The sequence below is a fragment of the Ambystoma mexicanum genome, chromosome 6q (genome assembly GCF_040938575.1).
Source record: "Ambystoma mexicanum isolate Mex_15411 chromosome 6q, UKY_AmexF1_1, whole genome shotgun sequence".
Taxonomy (NCBI): domain Eukaryota; kingdom Metazoa; phylum Chordata; class Amphibia; order Caudata; family Ambystomatidae; genus Ambystoma; species Ambystoma mexicanum.
Window position 1 is genome coordinate 631,425,990 of NC_090937.1, and position 12,828 is coordinate 631,438,817.

At 44.1% G+C, this 12,828-nt stretch overlaps 1 protein-coding gene across 1 annotated transcript in view; it reads right to left on the reverse strand.

The window, feature by feature from the left end:
• FAT4 (FAT atypical cadherin 4) overlaps window positions 1-12,828 on the reverse strand; it is a 438,908-nt gene that overhangs the window by 12,190 nt on the left and 413,890 nt on the right. The window contains exons 11-15 of the mRNA XM_069631121.1: window positions 12,194-12,501; window positions 8,092-8,177; window positions 6,667-6,846; window positions 5,889-6,013; window positions 4,924-5,141 (exon numbers count right to left, since the gene is read on the reverse strand). Of these exons, the coding sequence (XP_069487222.1) occupies window positions 4,924-5,141; window positions 5,889-6,013; window positions 6,667-6,846; window positions 8,092-8,177; window positions 12,194-12,501 (917 nt within the window). The remainder of the gene's footprint in view (window positions 1-4,923; window positions 5,142-5,888; window positions 6,014-6,666; window positions 6,847-8,091; window positions 8,178-12,193; window positions 12,502-12,828) is intronic.

Here is a 12,828-nt window from a genome sequence, read left to right on the forward strand (position 1 = left end):
GTGCCGGACGGGTGGAAACGGCCTGGGGCCCAAGGTATTGGCCGAACGCAGCAAGGGTCTTGCCGTTGAGCCCCGTTGCCGTGACCACCTGATCCAGTCTGCCGGATATGGGGTTATTGCTATTAGCACCCCATTGATTTTAAATCCAGAAACCCGGGGCGCTAAAAACAATCGGCCCGATTCATGGAATATTTGGTTGGTTCAAAGTGAATTTGCACTGCTGAAAAGTGACTTTGCACTGCCGACATAAACCCTGATTCATGGAACCTGCAGTTTATTTTTGCTGTGCAAAGTCCGGGTTGATACGATGATGTCAATTATGTTTTGGAGACGTGTGCTGGAGATATCACTGTGAATGGTGAACCCTAGTGATTATGCACTGTAATCGAAATGCCATAGAAAAACAAGTTCCACAAAAAGCTACCCTTATATGTTGCACAATTAGGAATTAGGTGGAGACAAAAGATTAACAAAAAGAGTGGTTTAACCATTTTAGCAAACATATATCAAAGATAGAGAAGTCGGGTCTACAAAAATATTTGAAGATTTATTCAATATAACACATCATAAAATTATGACCACTTGGTCATACAAAGACTCTGAAACAAACTAAAACATGTATCTCACATGTATACAACAAAAGACCTAATGTTGTTATTAGGTAATGATTTCTTTTGACAACTCTGAGTCACTTAACCACAAGCAGAATCAAGGTGATGTTCATAACCTACGGGTGACTTTTTGATGCATTAATTTTGATATACAAAGCCCCCAAATCAAAATACTACCAGTGAACCAACCTAAAAGTCTTTCAGCCACTTCTGGATTTGTGTGTGGTGGTGGAATTTCTGAGGAGGTTATATTCCATATGTGTGTTTTTCAGATCTAGGCGGTGATTCAGCTGAAATTCAGGGCCAAGGATCAGGTTTTCGGTCAGAGGATATAGTCATTTGACCTTTGGATAGAGCTGTGTATTAATCACCATACTGGTGCATCTGAAGTCAGAGATGGCCATGAGTTCCCCGAGGCTACCTAGAGAAGTCTCAAATGATTAGTGAGCGAATGGATTCCTTTGAAACTCTGCAAGTTACAGGCAACTTGAGGGACCTCCTGATACCCATCTCAAAAGGCTGGCATCTGTTGATTGGGAAGAAATTCAGCAGGCACATGGCACATGGCATTCGCATCAAATCCCATGCAAGAGGCCTTCACATAACTGAGTGTTTTGTGATCAACCAAGTCAAACGTGGGGATCAAGCAGGACCAGGTGGAACAGGTAATTTGTGTCCATAATATAAAGAGCATTGACAAAGGCCATCTTAGTTTTCTATCTGGGATGGAAACCAGACTATTAGTACTGGCAGTGGTTATGCATTTAATTAATTTGGTTTATGCAGCTAGATGAAGATGATTTACTTTTCCGTTGAAGGAAATGCATGCGATAGGATGCCAGATGGTAAGTTCTTCAGGGTATAAGCTTTTTGAGCAGTGCATCAGGGAAGATGCCTTATGTGATGACTGCATTAATGCTATATTAAAGTGGGGAGAGAGCTTACCAAAGAGTAAAGGGGGAGAGGCGGTCATCTTCGTAAGAGGTTGCCTTAGGAGCAGTGAGAATGTTGGACAGGTCTTCCCGGGGGATTCCTTGTATGCAACTCCTCTGGGAGTGCTTCATGGTAGAATGGGTTGGATGGCCACACTAAATACATCTACTGCTAATGTATTTTTAATTGTAATTTGTGGAGAACATATTCATGGCTTTACACTTACATGTGGATTTAGGAACTGCCAGTACTGCCAGAGGGTTGGTGAAGTGTTTTAACACCCTTGAGCAGGCTCTTATTGTGTTGGAGGTTTTGATAAAGGTTGAGGAGTATTAGTTGGATTTGGCCAAAGAGATGTGGTTTCTAAGTGCTGACTGGAGCGTTTTCAGGGCGATGGCAACTGTTTGCAGTTGTACGCTTTGTCAAGCTCGTTGCTTGCCTGTGGATGGTAGATACCAGGGTACAGAGGGATTAGACCAATTGACACACTGTTTCAGTGCTACGTGGACGATGTCGATGTCTGTTACTGAATGGTTTGTATGATTATCTGACCCCGGAAACAGTTTTTCACATCAGGTACAAAATGGCTGATTGTGGGGACAAGATCAGGAATGAGATGGGTGGAAAAGTGCTGAGAGAAGTGTCATCAGGCTCCTAGTTGAGCATATGTCTGGCCGAAGTTAGCGCAACAGAGGCTGTTTGGGGTAGGACCGATATGCATAACCACAATATTTGGGTTCCATAATGATAAATAATAACTTCCTCTTAACACATAATATTCTGCCACTGACTGTGGCCTTGTGACGCTGTAAAAAAGTGGTGGTACGACTGCACATCTTACCGGCCTCTGCGATCAACCTGTTACAGAAGCATCAGAATGAGAACGCTGCAATAATTTTTTATTTTTGCTGTTAATATGTTTTACCGTAATGGGGCTTTGAATTAATACACGTCTTCACATCTGAGTCTGCACAGATGTCTCCTTTCAGTTAATGCAATGAAAAAAAGGATTTTATTTAACACGAACGGTTAGTGCTTGCTAATGTAAACCCTCTTCATTAAAAACATCAGCCACACATGGGGTTGTTCACATAAATGTAACTAGAAGGCACCTCCGTACCTGGCTTTTATTTCTCATTCCTTTCCAGTTGGCTCAAGCCTGAGGCCTGCAGATCCCACCACCCACCAGCCAAAGCCATTCCTTTATCTGACGATGTAACAGAAAACAGGTGACTCTCGGCTTTCAGAGAGAAATGGAAACTGTTGGCTTTTTAGAATACGGAGATTTTTTCAGGATAGTAAAAACAAAAAATTGGGACTCATCCCAGTGAATGAGGAGACGTAGAGCCTGCAACAAGCCAGCTCCCCATTAAAATGGCTGGCCAGCAATGCTCCTGTTTTAATTTTGGGCAAAGGCAAGAGTAACTCAAGCAAAGCAAACCGGGGCCTCCCAGCGAGGCCCATCCTGTAGAGTGATGCACTTTAAATGTGATAAAGTGAAGAGGTATCCGCCAGCGTGTTCATTTATCTCCAAAAGCAAAGCTGCGAACCAAGCTTTTAGAAAGGGAAGATTTGGGGAAAAATATGAATACCCTCGCTCTGGTCTATATATCTTGTAAATTACAGATTTGTCGCTAAACTCACTGTCCTTATGTTTTGTTCCATATTTTAATATATGGCAAAACAGTTTCCAGGCAAATGGATTGCTCGATGAGGATCTCTGTGAGTACAGATCTCCAGTAAACGGTCTACATTATTGAGGCGATATGCCCCGAAGCCGCGGGACAACACTGTTGGTAACAGCCCAGCGCCCAAATTAAGAGCCTGAGTGAAGCAAGGGTCCCTTAACGAGGGTGGCAATGCCACTACAGGGAGTGTCAGGTCGCTGCCGAGGGCGACTTGCCATTGCAACCGTGTAGTTCACTACACGGGTACTAATGGTGTCTTTTTTTAAATGTAATGTGCCTTTACTCCGCACTCGGCTGCGCATAGTGCTACATTTCACTGAAGTCCATTTTCAGTGTTCATGACATCGACGTTATCAAAATGAAAGCGGACTTAACTGACAAGCAGTGATGAGTGATGCTGGGGGGCCGGGCAAAGGTATGTTGTGTTTTTACTTTTTTTAAAGACACCATTATCACCCGTGTAGCAAATTACACAGGTGCTAAGTGGTAAAAGGGGCACTGGCTTCCCAGGCAGCTCGGGACGTGGGCTTGTACCTTACAGTACAGCCCCTCTTTTGAGTCTCCTGATTAGCCAATGCCCCCACCCAGGGTGCTAATGGACAAACAGCATTAACGGTTTCTCTTTTTTTGAATTTAGGGCCTCACAAATACTGATCACCGTCTGAACATTGAACATCTCAGCCGTCTTGCAATATGTGTGCAGAACTCTGCTGCTGACTTTATTTGTGAAGGGTTGATGCTACTTATTTAAAGCGTGATGTCACAGTAACATCAGAAAATCGCCCCTGAATCTAAGGGAGGGGGAAAAAACTAATCTATGCAAAGAGTATCTGAGGCCAGCCTATCTAGCATTTGCACAATTGCGTAAACATTCCAAAAATGCACTTTGGACCAGTTTTGTTGCTTAGATAAATGGGAAAGCAGCAGACAAGTTAAAATGAATCAGACTGTTTCTGTGCTATGTTTGCAGAGTAACATAAACCAATGTGTTTACATTTCTTTTTATGCTAACCAACAAAACATAGTAAAGACAAAAAAATAAACGCTGCTTCATTTTCGCCGCTTTTGTAAATATTTGAAATAATACGGATTAGGGAAAAATTGGTTTGCCATCTTCCAAATGTTAACAAAGTAGCAACATCGGTGCTAAATTCCATCTCTCCGTTTTTGCGTTTTTTTTGGCAAAACGGCAACGTTCAGATATTCTGGCTCCATACTCCAGATCCAAGTTTGGAAAGTTGTTTTTGTGTTAGAAAAGTGCCTAGGGACTAGAAAAGTGTCCGACAGTTGTGGGAGATAGGCCAAGCACCCAGCTTAATTTGAAAAAAAAAGAAATGTCAGGGCCCAAATATTTTCTAGCACTGCCGTGACACTGTGGGTGGGCACCGCTGCTACCACCTCCCACAGCTGCTCCCCACAGTCTCGACATATTTGTGGTTATACTACATCTCGCACCTGCTCATTGTGGTTGATGGATGCACTGACTATCACTGCTTCATAATTAAAGTGTGTCCAAGACAATAAGTGCTGGGGCTCAGAAATAAGTGCCAGGGCTGAGCCCTGGCAAACACCCCCACAAATGAAGCAATGCAAGCACCCCTCAAACATCACGTGAACAATGGCAGCAGCAGCTGAGGGCAGACACTGCAGGGGATCCAGTCGAAGCCGACCAGCCTCCGCTTTAACCTCACCTTTACAGTTGTGTAGTTGCTGCTCTCCTGGATGTGGATTAAAAGGCCGTTCTCGCTCCTTGTCCTGAACTTTACTTCTAAGTGGTTTTCAGCGACGGGCTCTGGAATGGCACCAGGTGAGTTTTGCCTCAGCAAATAGTCCCGCTTCTTGCTTTGGCTCACAGCGTAATCGAGACGCCCCTTTCCTTCCAGTGACAGTGCGGTGTCGGCTGTGATGTCTGAAAGAAAATGGTTGAAAGAGTTGGTTCAGGAAGATCACATTTGATCAGCACAGCAGCAGCAAAACCTAATTGCAGTGTGAGAAATAACTAACCTTGTTCTGCTAGAATTATTTCATCTATGTGTGCAGCATAGAATTGGACTCTTCATCATTTATGGAAATGTGAGCTGCCACAACAACTGAGTCGGCACATCTGCTGTGGGAATCTGTGTGCAGCTGCATATAATGTCCCTAATGTTTCTACCAGGGTACAACACATGTGGTACAGATCCAGGGAGGTGCATTGGTTGGAGCAGTAGTACACTCTGGGGCCAAACGACAAACAGGAACCCACTCTCACATACAAGGTGGGTGGACATTTGGGGCCTATTGGGGTGCAGAAATGTCAACATAACAAGCTATGGTTTCCAGAGTCGGCCCCGCTTTCTTAAACATGTGGTCATACGTTGCCTACATGCACCCGAATCATGTGGTGCACTGGCACATTTTTTACATCTGATGGGACATTGCACCTAGACACACGAACCATTGCAAAACCAATGCCAAAGTCGGATTAGCAATGGTTTTGCATGCGGCACATACTGGGTACTGTGGCGGGCCACATCTCATTTAAAGCAAGCATTCTATTGGTAGGGCTACTTGCTTTCGCAAACCCTTTGCCTTTGTATGTTTGTTTACTTAGCATTATATAGTTGTACATAGCTCGTGTTTCTTTTCTGGTCACATTTCCCTTTTCCCTGCTTACATTTTTCACAGTGCTTTCCAGTAAAGCCATCTTTGCAGTCACACTGCTGCCAGGACCAGTAATCCGTGCAGGAACCCTCGTGCTGGCATGGGCTAGTAGTGCACGCTCCTTCCAATCTGGGGCATCTAAACAAAGAACAGACATGCTTAATAAGACACAGTCACATATGTTTCCACAGTTAGTAGGGGCGTTAGTGAAAGAATGTTATTGTGTTTCTGCCCGAGGGCCGTGGCGGTTCAGACAATGGTTACATTTTATTGTTTTGTACTGATGACTCATTTCCCGTGCCTGGGGAATGCTTTATGTTGAAGCCAGAATGGTCGGAATGCATTCAATACCAGCATGCATTGACTGCTTTCGGAGCACTGTGGTCGATAAATGAGTACCAATTTCAGTTGGGTGATATTGTATGTAAATATGTGCTCTGTGAATCGCTTTGGATTAAGGCGCTATATAAATAACACATCATTATCATTATCATTATATATCACTGTCCAATTTAACTGGTACTCAATGTGTTGAGCTCTATGATCTCAAACTGTAACATTGGCCAAGCCAGATCTGCTTGCATAGAACATTATCGGCATATCGGCAGAATAGTGAGGACTGAACTTAATGTGTTGCTTGTCATGTGTGCCTGCCACCTTTTGTGCATGATCTACGGCCACATTCCAAACATGCACATGTCAAGGTTTACTTCAATACAATCAAAGTTATGGGAATGCCAGTAGTGTTGGTCGCGTCCTTTTTCATGGAGCTTTGCTTTGCACCGACATACCGGTCGAGGATTCCTTGAGTTGCCAATGCCTGACTTGGTTCCAGAGGACGACCATTGACTGCAAATTCCATGATGCATCCAATGAAGTCATGGCTTTCCACTTGCCCCCTCTTCTGAAGTATGGGCTCCAGAGATCGAGTTCCTCCCACAGTTAGTCGGTTCGGCTGCACATCCAGAATCCTGAAAGAGAAATATCAGTATGCATGATTGAGTGGCACAGCTGTGAACAGCAACGACTGCAGATACGATCAAATCCACACAAGTTGCCGCACTCGTGGCACGGCTTCCATTATCACCCTGAAAGCATTCGACCCATTGGCAAGTGGGACAGCAACGTTACATGAGACCATGCACCTCTATAATGAAAGCAGCATGGATGTAAAGTAAGTATAACTAAGTTAAGAAGCATGTTGAGTAGAGAAGACATGTAAAGTTACTTTATAACATTGACCACAACACAGTGGGTTAATGGTTCGATTCTACATGTCTGAGATCATGTTAATCTTATCTGTACTTTAGCTACCAGTGCCAACGATTAACTGCATGGTAGAGGTTAACATCTCCAGGCCTGGCTTTGAGCCAGCAAAGCAGATGTATAGACATGGACATGGCTGATTCCATGGCAGTAGGATCCAGCGGGAAAGTGGTATAGTTGTCTTACTTCCAAATACTGACACCTCTTACTCACAAAAGCTGCTTTGCAGCATTCCCATTTACTAACTTTTTGAACCTTGAAATAACTTTGAGGACAAAGTTCAGGAGTGAAAATACCATGTTTCTGATCAACTCTGCTCACAATTTGGAAAGGTAAAGTGGTGAAAAGGGAACAAAGGCATTTTGAGAGAAGATGGATGTGAACATCACATGGTCATTCTGAAAAGGCGTAAAAGGTTCTCAGTGAGCAGTCCCATTTTCAGCGAGCCTGCAGCAGTCACAAGCAGTGTGTAGGTTTAATGCACCGTAAACCGCAATTAGCTTTTTCTTTGAAATTGACACAGGCAACTTGGTTCTACTTGTAGCCAGTGCCAGGAGGTCAGCAATTATGATACTCTTGTCAAGTGTGAGCATAGTGTCTATTGAACCAAAAACCAGCCTAAGAGAAATTGTAATGTAATAATACATTGATGACCACAATGGTACAAGCTATCTGTTGCTGATCTACTGAGTTTGCTGAAGGAACCCTCACACTAGTAGACTGACAACTTTTGGTAACATGTAAGCATTCTAGAGTTGTGTATAGCACCCAGCATATGATTCCAGGCAATCTAGATTCTGGCAGATAAGGACATTCTGTGAATTGCTCAGGCCCACACAATTTGGTCCAGACTGGAATATGAGGTGACAACTTGGGCCTGTATATTCCAAAGTCAATAACAAGGCCACATCAACTTCTCCAAATGCACATCACCCGCTTATGGGCCTCACCAATCAGTGGAAGCAGCCACGTTGCTAATGGTACAGTATCCAGGGTCGTGGTCCTCCGAGCAGGAGTCCACAGTGAGCGAGGCAGCCTACAACGAACAGAAGAATCGTTTTTAGTAAGCAACTTACAAAGCAGTTGTGTGTCATTTCACATCGTCCACCGTAAATGGCCACACACAAAATAGATCCAGATTTTAAACATCAGAGATGTTTTTCTTAATTAATATGTTTGTGGCATACATGGAAACAATGCGTCTCTAATTCCTTCAAAGACATAGAGCATGGGTGGTAAGGTTCCGGTACAAGTGTGGATGCACACTCTATTTCATACGGTATGCAGTGATAATATTGCAGGAAATAATAAAGAATGAATTTACAAAGATGAAAAAATATTGCAAGAAATAATACAGCGGGTAAAAAATACAGTAGACAAAATGTCTCAATAAAGAAAAGAAAATGTAATGGTAGGGGTGTGTTTTAGGTGTAAATAAAATGAACAGAATTAGGTGAAAATTGGGATAAAGGGAAGGGAGATTATGAGAGTTTAGGAGTATGAGATATAGGGTGGGTTCGGCCCCCCTCACTCCTGAAATTAGGTATTTTTACAATGTGCACTGTAAAAGTAATTTCAATATTTTTTTCTTGCGATATTTTTTGCACTCTATAATTGTACGACTCTGTTATTTCTGCAATGAAAGGCATATCTCCTCTGCAGAGCTGCCATCACTTGCATAATGTAATCTAATGCACAGTAATGGGATATATGCGGTAATGCTTATTATCTAAATCTATATACCTGCAGTAAATGCATAATCTTGCGGCTATGAAATATGAATCATGATCAGCAGATAAGTACACACATATCCAGGAATAGCGTTCTTTTTACACTCATTCACTCCCGTAACTAAAAGAATGTCCCTACCCAGGGCATGCATAGCAATAATAAACTCTAGGCTCAATTGTCTTGAGAACCAGTTGTGCGAAAATAAATATATGCAGCCCATCTATCAATATAGGACTAGTGTCGCGGTTTCCAGAAGAATGCGGGGGATAGGGTGGGCATAGCTCATTAATATCAAATGTTATATTTTTTTGCGACTGCTTGGCCTGTGTTTATGTTTGGCTAACCCTGAAAGAGCTCACACGGGCTATTAAATTCCAATGTGCCCCCTTTATGTCATCAATTGCCGTTATTTTTCTCCAGCGCAGAGTTCAATCAGCACCACCAGGCAGGCCTTCCTGAAACTCCAAGGCACTCACTTCCGGTGGCACAGCCGCTGCTGCTTCATCCAGACAAATGACACGTCCAAACATTCGCTCCACTCGCCTAACTGTACACTTCAATCATTGCAAACATCAACACACAGCCTTGTGTGTCTTTTCATGTGACTCTTGCACATCGTTACCCACTTCTTACCTCCAGAAAACATCAACCGGCCCGTCTGAAACATGTTATAAAAGAAACGCATCTGTTCCAGCCGTTGCATTGAACAATAGCGCCCACAGTGGCCAAAATGGCAGAAGATGCACTAGACAAGATGCTTTTTCGTAACATTACTATCAACATGTGTGCTTGAGACTTGCATGGATGTTCTACAAGAATACATAAAGTCGCCTTGTTGCTTTTTACATATCCGCCAGACTGTGTTCTTCCTGTGTAAAAACCCGGTCGGGCGAGCCCTTCCCTGCAGAAGGAAAGGATAACTGAGCCGTGTTTTGTTTGGACCCGTGTTCTTCGAAGCTCCTTACTGGCTGCTTTTCAGATGTTCCCGTTGGTTATTCCAGCCCTTCCACTTCCTACAGTTACCTCTCCGAGCTGTGTGCTTTTTCTATCCTGTCACTCTGCAATATCTCCAGTCTGACAACATAATGATTTTACCAGCTTCCCACAAAGCCCCACTGCACTGTGGGAAATGACAGTTTCGAAATCCTTCGAAATGGCAGGCGGCAGGTATGCCGGTCACGTTGGGAAAACCGTTCCTGCAACAAGAGCTTTGTGGGGTGGGGGTTTCTGAATCGTTTGCCTGCAAATAGCTGCAGGAATGGCAATGGTTATATACATATTTAATTAGAATGCATCATTTCTTCAACATATCTAAACCATATGCCTAGCACCAGTGGTGGACCGTTTGTACGGGCGACAGGGCGCATGCCTTCCTTTAGGGAGGGGCTGCCACCGCGTTATGTTATGCTCAGCGTATAGCATTCACACACGTGATAGGATGTCCAGTACGTGAGGGCGCCACCTATTCCCTGCTGAGACAGAGGCCCTGTAGTCTTTCATGTGCTCGGATACATGTGGGCCTGCGAGGCATCTATCCCTGGAGACGCTATGAAAGTGTCAATCATGCACAGCCCCGCGTTCAATTGTGGCATTGCTGCTTGCTGGCGAGGGGGGGCAGAGGCGAGGGACCAGATAGAATGTATTTGTTTTAGTTTTTTGAAATGTATTTTAAACACGTTTTTTTAGAATGTGTGTTTGAGTGTATGTGTCTGTTTATGTGTGGGTGAGTGTGTGTGTGTTTAAGCATGGGTGTGTTTGTATAGGCGGGGGTGGAAAAGGGGATGTCAGTGTGAGTCAGCGGGGGGGCAGGGGAAGGGGGCAGCAAGCGCACATGGGGTAGATATTAGGCAGAAAGCAATGTGGTGCAGACCTGCGGCCCACAGTGTGACACTGAAGCATGACATCAGAATTGATGGTAACATGGCAGTAACCTGGTGCCCAAGTGCAAAATGGCCGTTCAGGACCATATACATACACGTTCACTGTTTAGTAAATGATGCCCCCAAAATGGTGAGGATTGGATGACACAGTTCCCATCACATTGAATAGCAAGGCGGGCGCTGGTATGAACATTAAAGTGCCCTAAATATGTCTATGCTTGTTCTCATGTTCAGGAGTGATCATATTCTACAAATGGGCTGTGCAAAATGCAATTTGGTGATCAATAGTTCTGTGGTGTTGTGAGTGAATGCAATTTCTTGCCCGTACCGGCATTGAAAATGGCCAGTGAACACTAGACCTAATTTTTCCCAGTGTGCCTTATTCCGTTCGTGGGAGCATACATTATTCATAGACCCATCAATTCAACTTTTCTAGGTTTGTCCACAGCCCCATCTTTATAGCGAGAAGAATTGTCAGATGCCCAGAGAGGTGAGGAAAAAGAAAAACGACAGAAAGAAAGGGTGAGTAGAACATTAGGAAGATTGTTCTCCTGTGAAGTGTAGCAATACAGGTGCATTTCTCACGATAATCAAGACAAGGGCAGACAGGCTACGACCGTGAACATTATCACAGAAAAGCACCCGCTTTTCAGCTACTCAGATCCTAAGCGAAGGTTGGAATAGAGACATGTGGGCCTAATGCATTGACTGTTTAGCACGGTGCAAAGCACTAAGTCCATGCTACTTAGTGCTTTTTTTAAAAACATGAGTCCAATTTAGGGCAGTGCAAAGAGTACTTTTGCAGTGCAAAGTGACTTTGCTCTGCAAAAATAGTCGTTGCACCGCTCTGTGAATTAGGCTTGGTTCAACGTGTTTGTTGGCAGTGCAAAATCACTTTGCACCGCGCTAAACGTTCCATGAATTAGGCCCATGTGTTAAAAATGTTCAAAAATCACACATGCGTTGTGCACTGTTTGGTGCTTTTCGGTGTGCTGCAGATTGGTTGCACTATTTTCTGGTGCTAATACGTGAGCTTTCCCGAATGAGGAGGTGCATGCCTACAACATCTGCCTGAGCCATTATTCTGCAGTAAGAGAACATCGTCAGTGGTCTGCATGGGCCTACGGGTTATCATGGGGAACACAGGCGTCCCCCAGCAAAGAAAGACAGCTCAAGAGGTGAACACACCGGCTGCGATTGATACACACTCCTAGACAGGACTATCATCAAGTTGGAAGACTAAAGGAAATGAGGAGGGGCATTAACGGAAGGGACGAGCACCGGGGAAGCCCAGATGCGAGAGCAGCGTGACCCACATGCTTCCGTTTCCCAAAGCCGGATCGGAAGTGCCCCCAGCTTAATGGGTTATGCATGTGTATAGCTGGATGGTAAGGCAAACACATTACGGCGCAAAACAGCATGTCCACGCAGCTTTCCTTACCATGCCAGCCCTGCGCGCGATAGCGGTGTGAAACTGCCCATCCGACACTTTCTTCATGGTTGTCAGCTTGTACGTTCCGCTGCCCAGGTTGTAGGAGAACCTCATCCTCTCTTCTACAATTTCCAGGGCCAGGAACTCCGACTGGTCTCCCGTCTGGTTGTCATAGTTGTAGAGCAGGAGGGCATTCGTTTTGATGGTCGAAAACTTGATGTAGATATAATTGTTGTTGGGGTCCAGGCTGGGGAACTCCATGAAAGACATCTCTTCAAACCCATAGCTGTTCAATTCACAGTGCTTTCCGAAGACACCTGCAACAGGGCGACAAGCACTATTAGCAAAGAAAAACCACCACAAATTCGACAACTTTTCTTAGAGCTCTATATGCCTACGTGTTCTTGAAAGAACACGTATTGGGCCCTTTTTTTAAATCTTAAAATGATAGCATTGAACCTGTGTGCTATGAGTTGTTCTTAAACATGTGTTTTTTATTCCTAAGGGTAATAAACCTGTCAAGAAGGTTTCACAAGGGGCTGTGATCTTCTCACAACGGATCTAGGGCCCAGCTGGCAATGGTCACTTCCTACACATTAATGTCGAGCTTTCATACTAGTCTGCTACTGGGATTACCAAAGAAA